This window comes from Nycticebus coucang, chromosome 13 (genome assembly GCF_027406575.1).
Source record: "Nycticebus coucang isolate mNycCou1 chromosome 13, mNycCou1.pri, whole genome shotgun sequence".
Lineage (NCBI taxonomy): Eukaryota > Metazoa > Chordata > Mammalia > Primates > Lorisidae > Nycticebus > Nycticebus coucang.
Genome location: NC_069792.1, coordinates 6,828,795 through 6,843,734, shown reverse-complemented (window position 1 = coordinate 6,843,734; position 14,940 = coordinate 6,828,795). Strand labels below are relative to the sequence as shown.

The window sequence follows — 14,940 nt, the reverse complement described above, 5'->3', positions numbered from 1 at the left end:
ATCAAACTTTATTCTTTTGTACACTGACGATGTCTCTTTAAATCCTAATACTTTAAATTCTCTGTTATCTGGTGCATCTAAAAATTGATAAAAGTTATTATTACCACATTGGTCTGATGGCAGGGTAGTGCTTTTGGAATCATGGAACCAAGATTACATCATGATTGGCAGCTAAAGACATTTTTTTTCTTCTTGTAGTTTTTGAAAAATTTGATATATCCGTGGTGGATATATCCATTTCTATATCATGAATTCATGGCTCATGAGAATAGTAAAATCTTCAAGTATGTTGGATAACAGAGTATTTACAGTATTGGGGAAATCATTTAAAAATTCTGACTTTGTACACCCTCTTTGTACACCCAATCTCACCTCCATGATAAAGCATAGGACATAACTTTTTAAATTACATAGTACTCATTTTGACTCTTAACATGTTAAAGGAGGGATTAAGTTGAGAAATAAGTCAGAACTTACATGATCGAAGCAGGATGGGGCTTGTTGGGTTTGTGTTGGTTAGTTGACACTATCATATTGTAATCTGTGATTTACTCATGGACTCAGAGGTGTAGTTCAACTGAGAAACTCGATTTCCAAAGATCATCAGCTAAAAGTTGTCTTGGAAATAATGTAGCTAATAACTCATGGTTTTGCACAGAAGTGAAGAATTTGCCAAAATAACCATTTTTCCTTCTACAATGGGGGCGGGATGTTTTCACCATGTGCTGACAAAGAAGAGCATCCTCCTGGGCCTTTACTGGTGACTGGGTAATTTTTCCACATCTCAGCAAAATATTAGTATTTTTTAGTGACAATCTTGCTTGGAGGATCAAATCAAGGAGTGCTAAGAAGTGTATCTACTTATAAAAATTGTCTATTTTTTTTTTAAATTGCTTTGGGGTTTGGTATCAAAAGAAGTCCTAGGTTGAGCCCTCGGTTCCTTCCTGTGGACGTCATCTTGGGGACAGCAGTCTCTGGATGGCACACCCATTACAGGTGGCGGCTATGGAACTCGACTATTTTAATTGAATTGGACAGTCCAAATAACTGAATAATTAAGTTAAACTGACTTTTTGTTTTTATTTTTCTAGTGACTTGACTAGTATTTAATCTATCATTTGGGTTAATATATTATAAAACCAAGGAAGGAAGTTTAAGACATCTTCCACTGTGGTCAGGTTTGTTATAATGGATGGATGAAAGCAATCATTTACATCTTTGATTTCCTGGGAAACATTGGCCAGTCTTGACAAGCCCTTACTAGTTAAGCTGATTCTCTCGTCACCTGATATTCTGATAGCACCCCTGGCCAGGTTCCTGGGGGCACCAGCTTGCAAAGCAGGGTGGTCTTGCAAGAGACAAATGTTTTCAATCTGCCGAGGCAGGCGGATGGAATTTGTGGACCAGTTTCTGACATCCCAAGTAATTATGATGCTTAAAGTATTTTAAACGATTCCAGGTCTATAAAAAAAGTGATGATGTTTATGTGTATACCCTATATTTTTATTACAAAAATATCGAAATAATCCATGAGTTATTCCACTCTGCACCAACTATAAAAAAATACTATCAAAGTTTGACCGGCACTTTTAATGCAACCAAAAAGCACCATGACCGAGGACAGAGAACAGAAAGCGGGGAACGTTTACTTGCTGTACGGAGGTATTTAAAACCCAGAAACTTGTTGTAAGAGTGTGACTTTACAGATGATTCAAATACAAATCTTAGCTGGATATAGTGATAAGTCCTCTATCAGTTCAGAAGGGTTTTCTCATAGCATATTCATTGCATTTGTCTGCTTATACTTACTAAAAAGTGTCCCAAAGCCTCTAAAAGACACATCACTTTGACCTTGGATGGGGGGAAAGTCTGTACACAGTGGAGAACTTGATTGTTCATTCTCTTGTCTGTTTTTTTGGGGGCTCACACCACTCATCTCAGCTTTTTGGGGCTTGCACTTCAGTCCTGTGGTTAGAGGTGTTTGGCACTAGGAAGGAGCAGCCTGGCGTCTCTTGAAATTGCTCCTGGAATCACACAGAACCACTGGCTCTGTGACCACAGACAGATCTGGCTCCGGCCCATTCTTCTTCCATCTCTCGGCCCTCACGTTCCAAGGGGAGCTGCACATGGTAGGGAATCAGATGCCCATTTGGCCTCCCCCCTACTTCCTCTTTAAGTACTTACTACCTTTTTGCAACTGAACACTGAACCATGGGTATCGTTTAATTTACATCAAGGAATTATCTCGCTCCTTGGTCTTGTCGAAAGCCATACCTGTGCTGCATAGGATTTCTGTCAAAAAGAATGTTCTCAACAGAAAATGTAAGATAAAAAAATCCTGAAATGTGTAGAAAACGAACCACTCCATCAATGCTAATGCATGTGTAAACACACTTGAGTTTGCTGTCAGTTAGATAGGCTTTTCACACACATATAGGTTTCCAAATAAGAAAATGGGTTATGAATTCTTTTCTAAGCAGTCCTATTGTTTTTTTCCTGGAGTCTTGAGGGATATATTTTCCCTCTCTTTGTTTTTATATTCCTGGGGGAATCAGAGCTTTGCATCAGGAAAAATCACCTAAGCTATTTTGACGGAGGACTGGGTGTTATCTGTGTGTGTGTTATGTGTGTATGACTGAATCTCTTTTTATGCAAAGATCAGTTAACTCCATCAAAACATCTTATGGATCAGAGGCAAAATTTTCCATAATAACAGTACTGTTTAGGGGGAGCCCCCACAACAGTGCAGGAGGAGTTTGGTAGGAATGGAGAGTCATGTTAAGCTGGCACCGTCCATTCTGGTGACTCCTGGGCACTGCTGGTTTGGAGGGAGACCAGCAGAGGATCCAACGACAATCGTGATGATGGTCAGACTGGGAACGTCACCACTGCTCGTTCCCCTACTCTAGAATGAAGTGTCATTATTGCCACAGCCCTTCTGTCACCCCTTCATCTGGATGTTGTGGCTCCTGCAAGTGCTTTTGTTTTTTAAAGTGGTTTTATAAAGTGGTCTCATACTCCAACCGCTCCTGGATGAGGGTGTCATCTTTGTACTGAAGCCTTGGAGGAGATGGAGAACATTCAAAGGCTAAAATAGCCTTTCGCAGGCTTCGGTCTAAAACATGTCTCTCCCACGCTGGGTACCTATTTCTGAACAGGTCGATTTTAATGACTGATTCTTCAATCCGTGGTGGGCGAGATGATGGAGTGGATGGGGCCGTGGGTCTCACCTGAAAGACAGGTACGCACCCATCCCGCTCTGAGAATTTTTGATCACGGTCACTGACAACACTGCGGTTGTTGGAGATGGATCGTAAGGTGCTTGTGGCCACTTCCGGAGGCAGAGAGAAGGCGGCAACTGGGTCCTCACAAGCACAACTTGGTGACTGCCCGAATCTGGGTCCATTGGGGTGAAAGAAGGCATAATACATCAGCATAAAAACAACGCCAGTTAAGAAGCTGCTGAACACCACACACAGGGCTGGGATGGCAAATGCGTCTGCGATCTGGGGAGCCTTGTAGAGGTACCAGAGGGCACTCAGGGCTGTATTTTCCAGAAGGATCACAAAGTAGTAAATGAATAGCCTGCAGCGTGTCCTGCCTTCCTTGACGTTGAACCAACTGAAGATATAGATAATCCCCACCACCATGTCGAACACAATCTCTTCCCATTTGGTGATGCAGAACTCGGTCTCACAGTGCACGATCCAGAAGGTCATGATGCACCAGTGCAGGACGATGAAGATCCCAAAGTAGAGCTGGAAAACAGAGGCGAAGAGGGCGAAGGTGATGACCCTGGCGGCAATTGTGAAGAAGTGCCAGCAGAACTGGATGATGACTGCCATGTAGCTGATGGGCTTCTTGTCATCTCTGGAGTCCCGAAGCGCCTTCTGGTAAGAGGCCAAGGCCCAGGCCAAGGACACGAGGGAGGCTGCTGCTGTGAAACCTACAAACAGGGAGACAGGAAGACAGTCTGTCAAAGGGAAGAGGCAGCCATGCTCCCTAGAAGTCAAGTCACACGGAACTGGGGGTTTGGTACAGGCTGGCTTGGACCCCAGTGAAGGCGCTTAATTCCTCTGAGTTTTAACTCACACGGGGATTCCAGCCTCTGTCCTCTCCAAGGTCCCAGCCATATGGAGAAGGAATGAAAGTGATGGGAATATGACTCGATTCCAGCATGGGCTGTGAAACCTAGAAACCCAGAGGTGGGGCGGGATTTAACTTTCCATGTATTTGGTGTAAATATACCAAGGAGCTGGTTGTGTGTAGTGGGAAAGTAACTGTGGACTGGAGGCTGGCAGGTTTGGGCTGCTGCTCCAACTTTGCCACTTATTACCAGCATGACCCTGGATAATCATTTTAAATAGGGATCCTCGTTAATAAATCAGATGATCACCACGGCTCCCTGTCAGCTTTAAGATTCTGATTGAAAGGGATACATAATCACAGAAGTTTATGGGACTAGCTAGCTTACCTTTTTTATTCTAAGCAAGAATTAGTGTAGCTCATTCACACAAGAGAGTTTACGCTTTCTTAAAAATAAGCAAGGGTATCCATATAGCATCGTTGGCGATGTTTCTGGTGACACCTGGGGTACAGTTTGTCTTAACGTGATCTCATTCTCTTTCTACAGCTTTTGTCTGTCCTTTATTGCCTTTCCCTTATAAGAAGAAAGGTCCACTCATTGTCAGTCATCTTAAAGCTTTTCATAAATTAAAGAGAGTAGTAAAACTTTTTCAATCACTTGTCTTCTTTTATCATTATTTTAACCCCATATGGTTAGTGTTCCCTCTGGAGTAAATTTCCAAATCCTAAATGCAAATTTCATTGCTTTCCTCTACTCTAGCTCCATCTCCTGCGTCTCCAAGTTGATCATTATGGTCCAGACATGGACAGGCTCACCTAAAAGCCCTGGCCTCCTTTGATTTCTTTTGGGGAACTCTCTGTCACCAAAACATTATGTCAATCTGCATTGCAGGTTAAAGTTGAGCTGAACCAAGACCCAAGAAAATGAGAATGCTCTTGTGTATTTAAAGGTCAGTTTTTTTTCTGAAAATATATTATTAATTATAACCAAGCCCTTTTGGGAATAATAGAAGGCATATTGATTGCTGAGAGCTTATGATGCAATCGGTACTTTTTATGAAAAAATATTTTGTAGAGAAAAGCTGTTGCCTATAATCTTTATCATGACTTATTTTTTTATACATCCTTCTTAAGTAAGGTAACTCCAAAGAACAATTATTCATAAAGATATTATTTTCCAATAGCTGGTTCTTATACTTCCTCCCAGTAAAGCCAGCACAACAGCCAGACACGTGATACTGGGACCTTCTGGATTTCTTCTTCTTCTTCTTTTTTTTTTTCTCTGATCGGCACAAAAATTCTCTGTTATTGTAAATCAGAGGCAGCTATGGTGTTATTTTTGATAAGGCAGGTCAGCTAGAGACCAGCGCACAAAGAAGCTTGTGATGATTTAATTTCTACGCAATGAAAAACACCAACACCAATTATAAAGCCAATTCAGGAGGGAAAAGAGATGGAGGGAAGAAAAGTTAAAAAAAAAAAAAAAAAGAAGAAAGACCGTGAAATAATGGGAAACAAAGGTGACGGGATAAGGGTTATGTGAACAACGTATTCACTATCGGTTTGGGATTTAAGAACAAAAGGTTGTGTAATTTTAATTTCAACACCTTTGTCTGGCATAGAAGCTGGTCATACCTGGCTCCTCATCTGCACCGTTTGCAAATTGGAATAGACAGCGCTTTGTCTATACTTTCAAAAGGGAAACCCCTCCTGGCTTCTGCACAGGAAAGTCCCTTCCTTTGGTGCGCTGGCCTCCCCCAGGACAGCGCCATGCACAGCGCTGCCTGCAGGGAGACAGACGCAGTGTAGGCCAGGCTTGTGAAAAGGGACCGCCTGAGGCAGTCTGGATGGTTCTACCGGTTTGCACCAGAAGATATTTAAACCTGCTTCCCAAGCAGCGAAAGGACAGCAAGAAACTTTAAATACACAGCATCATGAAATTATTACCTGTTGGAGGATGGGTGGAGGGAGGGTAATTGGTGGGACCACACCTATGGTGCATCTTACAAGGGAACATGTGGAATTTACTAGGTGCAGAATATAAAGGTCTTAACACAATAACTAAGAAAATGCCGTGAAGGCTATGTTAATCAGGTTGATGCAAATATTTCAAATTGTATATAAAACCAGTACATTGTACCCCATGATTGCATTAATGTACACAGCTATGATTTAATAAAAAAAGAAAGAAGCAGGGAAAAAGAAAAGAAAAGAAATTATTACCTGTTGTCAGAATAGAAAAATTAGCCTCTTTCAAATTCCCTTGTAATCTTTATCACTTTTATTGCACGCCTTAAAAGAACAAGTCAGCCTATGCTATTGACACTCCAGGAAATGGTCAAGATGTTATTCTGGCGGTAGAAGAATAAAGACTTTCTGTCATCTTTGTTCTTGATATATATCACAATTAAAAACAAAATCTAAACCAAAGGGAAATTTCATGTCTGTTCTTGCCACCCCGTTTTTGAATTCTCTGCTTTGGCAATAATTAATTAGAATTTTTCTTCTCTATTTCATCATGACTTACTTTTTGTGTTGTTTAGCAATTAATTTTTAGAAGACAAGTAAATGCCTGAACAGAAAATGTGGGGGCATTTCAGAGTTAAGTCCCTCAGAGGGGCTCATTATAAATTTGCACGTGCCAGAGAATGCTTAGCTCTTTTGCTCTTAATACAGATGACATGGCTTATTGCCAATGCCAAGACCCATTCAGGCAGAAGCTACTGCCTTATTACTAGAGCACTCTGGAACTTCTGATGTAGTGTGGTGGATCAGATGTGGATGGCGCAATGCTGAAATACAGGCCTCGGTCTGTTAACAATGTATATTTTAATATTTTATTTGAAAGTACGGTAGATCCTCCACGGCTGACCACCTCCCTACACTGACCACCTCCTTAAGTTGACCTAATTTTCATAGACCAGACATGCATGTATCAGTACAGTGGGCCTAGTTCCTTATGTTGACCGGTTTGTTACAGCCCCCTGGGTGGTCAACCTACAGAGGTTCTACTGCATTTTGAGCTTACAGAAGAATTGTATGAGTAAAAATAATACTTTGAATACCTACCCTGTTTCCCCCCAAATAAGACAGTGTCTTATTTTAAGGTGTGCTCCCAAAGATGCACTAGGTCTTATTTTCAGGGGACATCTTATCTTTCCTGTAACTAGGTCTTATTTTCGGAGGATGTCTTATTTTCGGGGAAGCAGGGTATATACCTTTTGCCCAGATTGTTACCTGGTCTCATCTGCTTTATCATTGTACCCTCTCTGTCTCTCTCTGTTCTTCCCTCTCCCTGTGTCTTTCTCAAAATAATTTGAGGGTAAATTGTATATATCATATATCATAGCCTTTTACCCTAGAATGCATCAGTGTTTATTTCCAGTAGAGATATTCTTTTTTTTCTTTTTGAGACAGAGTCTCACTATGTCACCCTTGGTAGAGTGCTGTGGCCTCACAGCTCACAGCAACCTCTAACTTTTGGGCTTAAATGACTCTCTTGCCTCAGCCTCCCAAGTAGCTGGGTCTACAGGTCCCCACCACAATGGACAACTATTTTTTTTTGTTGCAGTTGTCATTGTTGTTCAGCTGGCCTGGGCCAGGTTCGAACCCGCCAGCCTCAGTGTATGTGGCCGGCCCCGTAAGCACTATGCTACCAGTGCCAAGCCGAGATACTCTCTTACATAACCATGGTAAAATTATTGCCTTTGGTTAATTTAATATTGATAAAATACATTTTTATGATCCACCATCTACCATCTGTATTCCAAAGTCATCAATTCCCATTAACAATATCCATTCCAGAAGTTTTCCATCTGGTACAGAATTGAGTCTAGGATTAGGTATTATAATTTAATTGTTTTTAAACTGGAATGTTTCTTCAGACTTTCTTTGCCTTTTATGACGCTGACATTTTTTAAAGAGTACAGTATCCTGAAATTAAAAAAAAAAAAAGAAAAAAGAAAAGGACATAGTCTTCATTTTGGGGTTTCTCTGTTGTTTCTTCATGGTTAGATTCAGGTGATGGATCCCAGGCAGAAATACATATGTGAGTGACATTGACCAATATATTGTTTTCAAAATCATTAAAATTCTAAAACATAAAGATTACTTCCGTGGAATGAACATGAGTGTGTATGTATATACATGTGTGAAACAATATGCACTATATCTGTATTTTCTTTCAATATAATCAATAGTGTATCACTCATGAAAACTTTACCCTCTGATTAAACTATAAAAACAACTACAGGGAACTCAAAGACATTCTATTAGCTCCTAAAATGTGAAAACAGATGCTAAGACCTCAGAACTTACCTAGTGCAATAATCTGATTTTATAGAAAAGAAATTAAGTCTCACTGTGAGAAGTTAAATGATTTACCTTCCCTCTCTCTGCCTCCCCCTTGTCTCAGGTGTAAGCTGTCCTGCTTCCACGCCAGAGCTCACCGTCCAACTTCTTTGAGAAAGGGGCCTGTCAATTACTCTGCCTCTCCCTCTAATCCATCTTTCTGTCCAAGAACTCCTTCCCTAGCTCTTACAAACATGTAAGAAGCCTCCTGTATCCCAAGAAATGCCATTCACTTGGGTGGTGCCTGTGGCTCAAGGGAGTAGGGCGCTGGCCTCATATGCCAGAGGTGACGGGTTCAAACCCAGCCCTGGCCGAAAACTGCAAAAAAAAAAGAAAAAAAAGAAATGCCATTCACTTGATTTCATCTCTTCCTTTCTTTCAGGCTTGTCTCCTGTTTCTCCTTCTTTCTTTCTTATTTCTCCACTGTCATCTGCTTGTCCTTGAGCTGTGGCATTCCTTGGATGCAGTCCTTGGTCCTCTTCCCCTCCCAGCCTGTCTGACCACATCTCAAGCCAACTCCTGCAGCTCAGCAGGCAGCAAGCACCCATCCCGACTGCTAGGCTTACCGAGCCCTTGAACTGTGTGTCTGACTGTTTACCTGAAATCACCCAGGTCTAGACAGATTCCCTGGAAGCAATTTGCTGTAGGTGACTGTGTTTGCTTTCTTGTGGAAAGAGCATAATTCTTCTCTTTATCCCCTTTATTGTTGGTGTAACGCCCTTCTCAGAATGAGAGGGAACACGAATTTCCACATAAGCTGCCACAGTTCTAAGAAAAGGGTTTTATGTGTAGCTTGACGAAATACCATATTGCAAAGCCCACCCAAGTCGGTGTGTTCATGATGTGCGCCATTCTGCTGCAGCCCTTCTGCCGCCGAATCGAGTCCAGCTGATCCCAGCGCATTTGCCTTCTTACTGTGCTGCAGCCTGAGCCACCCATCGACTTCGAATGCGACAGCTCCATGACCACAAAGTTGCTGTGGCAGTTTATTCCACCATTTTGAGCCTATTATCTTTATACTTAGATATAGGTATTCCTTTTCTTTGGATAAGGGTTTCTAAGGGATATAACATCCTTGGAAATATTATAATCGAAGATTTTGATTTTGCAATTCTAGACTAGGAGGGGTCTACCTCTGTCTCCTCTGTGATTTGAGTGATTGTAGATGGCTCTGTAAGCTGGAGGCTAGTTTCTCGTGGGACATCGAAGATACTTGCTCATTTTGAATAAAGGTTTTTCAAAATGAGGGCTGTCCTTCTGCAGCCTTGGTATTCACCCCAACAGTCTAATGCTTGCTAGTTAGCTCATTAGCATTTCAAAAGGAACTGACAGAAATCAGTATCATGTAGTCCACGCAAATGCAGAGTCTGGAGTTCCTTCCACTTTCCGTTCTGTGCCTTTTGGGTGTCTCTCCCTTTATGGCATCTCTCTTCACATCCTCTCCTCCCTTCCCTTCCTTCCCTGCCCCGTTGTCCCCTCCTCCTCTGCTTTCACCCCGCTCTACTTTTCTTTCCCATATTTCCTGCTCCCTTTGCACATAATATGGAGCACATAAAATAATTGATTTAAAAAAAGTTGTTATTAATGAAATAATGTTTGGTGTTGCCAAACCAAAATACAAATGAATCTCAAAACAAGAAAGGAATCTAATCCATTTAAATATCAGTGGTCAGCTCTAATGATTCTTTTATTTTTTGTTTTTGAGATAGAGTCTTAGTCTCTTGCCTTGGGTAGAGAGCCACAATGTCATAGCTCACAGCAATCTCAAACTCCTGGGTTCAGGTGATCCTCTTGCCTCAGCCTCCGAAGTAGCTGGAACTACAGGTGCCTGCCACAATGCCTGGCTAGTTTTTCTATTTTTAGTAGAGATGGTGTCTCACTCTTGCTCAGGCTGGTCTTGAACTCCTGAGTTTAGGAGATTCACCTGCCTTGGCCTTCCGGAGTTCTAGGATTATAGGCGTGAGCCACTGCACCTGGCGGGCTCTAGCTATTTTTTTTCTTTTTTTTGTAAAGACAGGGTTTCACTTTATTGCCCTCGGTAGAGTGCCACGGCATCACACAGCTCACAGCAACCTCCAACTCCTGGGCTTAGGCAATTCTCCTGCCTCAGCCTCCCGAGTAGCTGGGACTACAGGCACCCGCCACAACGCCCGGCTATTTTTTTTTTGTTGTTGCAGTTTGGCCGGGGCTGGGTTTGAACCCGCCACCCTTGGCATATGGGGCCGGCGCCCTGCTCACTGAGCCACAGGCGCCGCCCAGGCTCTAGCTATTCTTTTCTGCACCTCTGCTCTGAATCCTGCAGCTTTGTTCCAAATATGGATTTGGTTTTGACACTGCTGTTCCCATTATAAAGGCTCAACATCACTAACCTTGGCTTTTCATCATGAGTAACTGACTTTCCTATAATATTTCTTCAATTTGTGTCTAAACGCAGTTTTACTGAGAGGTGTAGAGAATTCTTTGTCTTAGGACTATAGAAAATGATAGCTTAGAATATGGTCAATGGGGGTAGGGGACAGAAGTGCTATCATGTCAATTTAAATATTATTTCCTCTTGGAAATAATAGATAAGGGGTTAGTAGGGGGATATTAGACACTTGAAAATATTGTGATGCCAGGATCTCTTTGATTTTGAAGCTTTTAGATTAGGAAGGGGCATTCCCTGGCTCCCAAGTGTAAAGCAGTTCTCTCCTTGGACAGGTTTCCAAACCAAGTAGCCCCTCCTCTTCCTTCAGAGCCCTGATCTCAAATTATGTTTTATGTTGTTGCTTAATTATTATGTTTCTCAGTAGAGGGAACCTTTAGGCAGGGATAAGCACCTATTCACCTTCCTGTCCCCTCTGCCTTGCCCAGAGCCCAACATATATTAAGAATTGGCACTTAGAAAAGAAAAAGGAAGAAAGAATATTCCACATGTAGAACTAGAACCAGCGAGGGACTGAAACATTCAAAAGGTTTGCATAATTCCTCATTGTTCCCCTGTTCTGTTTCTTTGCAATTTCAGTTTGAGGTGCAAATGCCAAAACACTGTGAAATAAAATCTGCCCTCCTGTCGTGTTGTTTGTGGTCTGAGTGTAAACAAGAAATCTTGGAAATCCCCAGAGAATGCTTTATAAGATTTATAGCCTAATTCCCTAGATGTACGAGGTTCGGGGAATTGAATCAAGTGCTCTAATTCTTTGATTCTTCAACAAAGAGAATGAACCTGTCTTTTCTTTCTCTCTGGGGAGGGCATACCCTTCCCCTGCAACTGGCAAGCGAAAGGTTACAGCTTCAGGGAAACATCTGGTGGCTGGCTTGTGTTTAGAACCAAACTGCAAGTGGTGAGAAAGGGCTGCATCTGTTTTCAAACTTAAAAATGTGCTGTCATGAAAAATTTCAAACATACCCCAAAGCAGAGAGAATAAAAACAACAAATATACCCTTAAGCAGAATCAACTCAGAGGTTCTCACTGAGTTCTTTCCCTTCGCCGACAGAGCCGGAGAAGCAGGCTGAGTGCTAACTCAGGGCGGGTCCCAGGGAAGCAGCCAGGGCTGAGGGGGGGCTCTGTCAGGCACCCCCTTTCCCGGCCTCTCCTGCCTCATCTTGCACCTGCCTCTCTGTGTTCCAGTCACACTGACGTCTAGTTCTCTTCCCAGAGACAGGAAATGCAGTGCCCTGCCTCGAAAAGCTTCTCTCTCCAGTGAATCCCTGCTTATCTTTCAGTTGAAACATCCCTCACTTCCTTCGGGAAGCCTGTCCTCCTGCAGCCTGCATCTGCTGTCCCTGAGCACCCCGCATTTGCTCTTCCTAGTACAGCTCAGCCTGGCTGCTGTCGTTCCGTGTCTGTGTAGAGGCTGGCTGTGCCCCCGGGAGGGCAGGACCTACAGCTTCTCCCCACTGTCCCCGACCCTGGCCACTCGGCGTGTCTAAACTCTTCTCCTCTTGTTTTCCTCCCTTCCCACCATCTTCACTGCAAATGTCTCGACTTCCCTTCTCTCCCCATTTCTTCCTCCTTTTTGTGGATTTTAACTTCTTTGGAGGAAATTGAAAGTATCTTCTCAGCCCTAGTTTGGGAATGGATGATTTACAACACAACCCTCCTTGGCTACGGAGGGAAGATTATCATGTGACCATTGATGACACGTGTATCTTCTCCTCACACACACCATCGATTCCGTCCCCACCAAAGGCATTGTCCCTAAATAAATTAACAAACGAAAACACTGAATTTTAGACAGTGGTGTGATATTGGTTTCTTGAAGTCAAGAACTTTTGTCATTTCCTTAGTGCATGTGAGGCTCCTAAAAGCACCCATGCCCTTGCTCTGTGCACAGTGAGGTGCTGTGGACCTACATCCTTTGTCTAATTTAAATCTCATGCTGATGCTTTGAGCTAAGTACTACGTTTTGCAAACAAGGAAATGGAGAAACGAAGGGAAGACAAATGACTTGCCCAGGTTCATATAATTAATGAGGAGGATGGGCATTGGAATCCTCAGGTTCCAAAACTCTGCCCATGAGCACAGCAGACTGGGAGTTACTCCTCACTAACATGGGCAGAGGGGGCGCAGACAGGCACGGTCAGTGTGCAGATCTTCCACAGGTGGGCCTCATGAAGTGCTAGGGTGGCCAGCTGGACATGCCTCTGGAGGGCTTCACTCTTCAGGCCTCTGCCCCCTAATGGGCTCCTGTAGCCCCCGGAGCTATACTTCTACCCAGGACAAGGGATCCTGGGTTGGGAATTCTTTTCACAAAATAGTACAGAAGACTTAGTACCTGAAGGGAAAGCCACACTTTTCCCCCCTCCTTCTGAGCTAAGAGAGCTCTCCCAGTCTCCTGGATTTTCATCTAAGTACAAACAGTGACTAATCTGAGGTCAGCCACAGAACCTAAGAGTAGCATCACAAAATGCATATTCAGAGCCAGAATGGTTGCCTGTTTCTACGGCATCTTCGGAGTTCGTCTTTTAGTCATGAGTATAAAAGCAGCAGATCCACTTGGCTGGAATCATGTCTAATTCATCTGGCTGAAAGGAGGTAATAAATGAAAAAAACACGAAGCCCTCGATGCTCTAATCTTCGCTGAGTGGGGTGAAGGCCAGGAGAGTAATGCAAACTCCACTGGGTACCAGATTTGCTCAATCTTCTTGCACTGAAGCTACTTTATCTCTGTTTTAAACCTTGTAATAGTTTTCATTAAAAATATATAAATGCTTTAATATGTTTAGTTTTGGTAGGGATATACATCCTTTCAGCCATCCACTCTAAGGAGTCCTGATTCTTTGCAAGGCAAATTGTGAGGCTGCCAAGGGGGTGATAAGGGAAGCACTGAATTAAAATTTTAAAAATGTTTAGACATAAAAATAGTTGAAGGGGCTTGTTGGAAGAAGTAAAGTGTCTCTCCTCCTTAACAAATGTGGAAAGTTATTTCCTTCTGAATACAAGGTCTGACGATTAAGTTTGTGAACCTGCCATTGTGCCCTTGTGTTGGCAGCACTGTGCAAACCACTTGATGAGGATGTATGACCTTGGTATATCAGTGTCTCACAGCTGTGCTTATGATGACGTGTGGTGTCTTGCTGAGTGGCCTTCATTATTGTTATTGTCTGTTTTTTGTGTCCCATCCTGAGACTGTCAGAGCTTGAATTAGAGTAACGAACAAACATTAGTAAGTTTCTTGTTAAATTTGGCAAGAGGGGAAGTGAAATGAGGGACATGTTAGTCCAAGTTTATGAGAATAATACATTGAAGAAGGGGGCGGAGGCAAGATGGCTGACTGGAGCCAGCTTTGCACGGAGGCTCCCGTCCAGAAGGAGAGTTAAAGGACAGAAGTTTAGCAAATACCTTGAAGAAAATGGCAGTGTACAAATGGATTAGACATTTTTCTGAGGGGAGAGAAAGTGTCACTAAGGGAAAGGGTCAGGGAGGCCAGTAATGAGTAGAACTGAAGAAATATTGAAAAAATTTGTCAAATCACCAGCTGACTGTGAGAAGCATAGCAGACTACCATTGATAGACAAATAAGAAAATCTTAACTGAAAATCTTGGCATGAGAAAGGTGCAAAAATGGTGCTGAAGGAGCTCATTGATGAACAACGGTGTGTGAGAAGTTCTTAGCCAGCAAACAAATAACTGTGTTGGAACACCCCCACCCCCTTCGCCCAGCCTGGCCCCCTGATGACTTTTTTCTTTACCTAAAGATAAAAGAAATATTGAAAGGAAGACACTTTGAAAACATTCAGGACATGAAGGATAATATGATGACAGCTCTGCTGGTCATTTCAGAAAAAGAGTTCCAGAATTGCTTCGAAGGGTAGAGTAGGCACTGGGGTCAGTGCACAGCCTCCCAAGGGGAGCACTTCAAAGGTGACTGTAGTGATATTCAGCAATGAGGTGTGCAGCACTTTTTCTGGGATGAATCTGTGAACTTAATTTTTAGATCTCAGATAATATCACACAGCTACATCTCATTACAAAAACTAGATTTTTATTAAATTTTCTAAGAAGACAAACATTTTGCATG

General features: G+C 42.6%; 1 protein-coding gene across 1 annotated transcript in view; it reads right to left on the bottom strand.

The window, feature by feature from the left end:
• Positions 1-1,088: 1,088 nt before the first annotated feature.
• XKR4 (XK related 4) overlaps positions 1,089-14,940 on the bottom strand; it is a 438,409-nt gene continuing 424,557 nt past the window's right edge. The window contains exon 3 of the mRNA XM_053559593.1: positions 1,089-3,946. Within this exon, the coding sequence (XP_053415568.1) occupies positions 3,000-3,946 (947 nt within the window). The 3' untranslated portion in view covers positions 1,089-2,999. The remainder of the gene's footprint in view (positions 3,947-14,940) is intronic.